General features: G+C 63.8%; 1 protein-coding gene across 1 annotated transcript in view; it reads left to right on the forward strand.

Moving 5' to 3' along the window:
* Window positions 1-92: 92 nt before the first annotated feature.
* LOC102045174 (cytochrome P450 26A1) overlaps window positions 93-1,366 on the forward strand; it is a 3,066-nt gene continuing 1,792 nt past the window's right edge. Inside the window, 4 exon segments of the mRNA XM_014310169.2 lie at window positions 93-382; window positions 582-809; window positions 812-1,099; window positions 1,221-1,366. Coding sequence (XP_014165644.1) covers window positions 194-382; window positions 582-809; window positions 812-1,099; window positions 1,221-1,366 — 851 coding nt within the window. The 5' untranslated portion in view covers window positions 93-193.

The following is a 1,366-nucleotide window of genomic DNA, read 5'->3' on the forward strand; positions in this document are numbered from 1 at the left end:
GCAAATAGTTAAAGATTTCGAGGGGAGGAGCCAGGCCGCAATCCGCAATTAAAGATGAACTTTGGGTGAACTAATTTATCGGACCAAGGTAGGGGTGGGCAGCAACCTGGGAAGGGTATAAAAGGCGGCCCGCGGCGAACCCAGCCCGCGCACTCAGAGCTCCGGGGGGCTGGGAGGGAGTCGCTCCCCAGTCATGGGCTTCTCCGCCCTAGTCGCCAGCGCCCTGTGCACCTTTCTGCTGCCGCTGCTACTCTTTCTGGCTGCCGTCAAGCTCTGGGACCTGTACTGCGTGAGCAGCCGCGACCCCAGCTGCCCGCTCCCGCTGCCCCCGGGCACCATGGGGCTCCCCTTCTTCGGGGAGACGCTGCAGCTGGTGCTGCAGGTAAGGCCAGGCGATGGCGCGGGGAGCGCGGAGAGGCGCCCCTCTGGAGCCAGAGCTCCTCGGGCTGCAGGGGAGGGAGATGAGCGACAACTTTGACAGGCTCCCGTGCCCAGGTGAGAAAGAGCTGCTCTCCCTGCCTCTTCCTCTTATGATTTCTAAAATTTTTTTTATCATTTCCCCCCTCTCATCCCCCGTCTAGAGGCGGAAATTCTTGCAGATGAAACGCAGGAAATACGGCTTCATCTACAAGACTCACCTCTTTGGGCGGCCCGCGGTACGGGTGATGGGCGCCGAGAACGTGCGGCACATCCTTCTGGGCGAGCACCGGCTCGTCTCCGTGCAGTGGCCCGCCTCGGTGCGGACCATCCTGGGCTCGGGCTGCCTCTCCAACCTCCACAACGGGCAGCACAAGCACCGCAAAAAGGTACGGGCCGACGGCGGGCGGGGAGCGGGCGGCGGCTGCAGCACTACGTGCCCGTCATCCAGGAGGAGGTGAGCGCCTGCCTGGCGCGGTGGCTGGGCGCCGCCGGGCCCTGCCTGCTCGTGTACCCCGAGGTGAAGCGCCTCATGTTTCGCATTGCTATGAGAATCCTACTGGGCTTCCAGCCCCGCCAGGCCAGCCCCGACGGCGAGCAGCAGCTGGTCGAGGCCTTCGAGGAGATGATCCGCAATCTCTTCTCCCTGCCCATCGATGTGCCCTTCAGTGGGCTCTACCGGGTAAGGCTCACGGCGGGCCAGGAGGAAAGAGGCGCCCCTGCGGCCAGGGCACGGGGGAATCGGGGGGCAGGCATGGCAGTACTGTCTGAGGCCCAAACTGCTCTCCCTCCTGCTTGGTCAGGGCTTGCGGGCACGCAACATCATCCATGCCAAGATCGAGGAGAACATCCGTGCCAAGATGGCCCGCAAGGAGCCTGAGGGGGGCTACAAGGATGCCCTGCAGCTGCTGATGGAACACACACAGGGTAACGGCGAGCAGCTCAACAT

This window comes from Geospiza fortis, unplaced genomic scaffold (assembly GCF_000277835.1).
Source record: "Geospiza fortis unplaced genomic scaffold, GeoFor_1.0 scaffold130, whole genome shotgun sequence".
NCBI lineage: Eukaryota > Metazoa > Chordata > Aves > Passeriformes > Thraupidae > Geospiza > Geospiza fortis.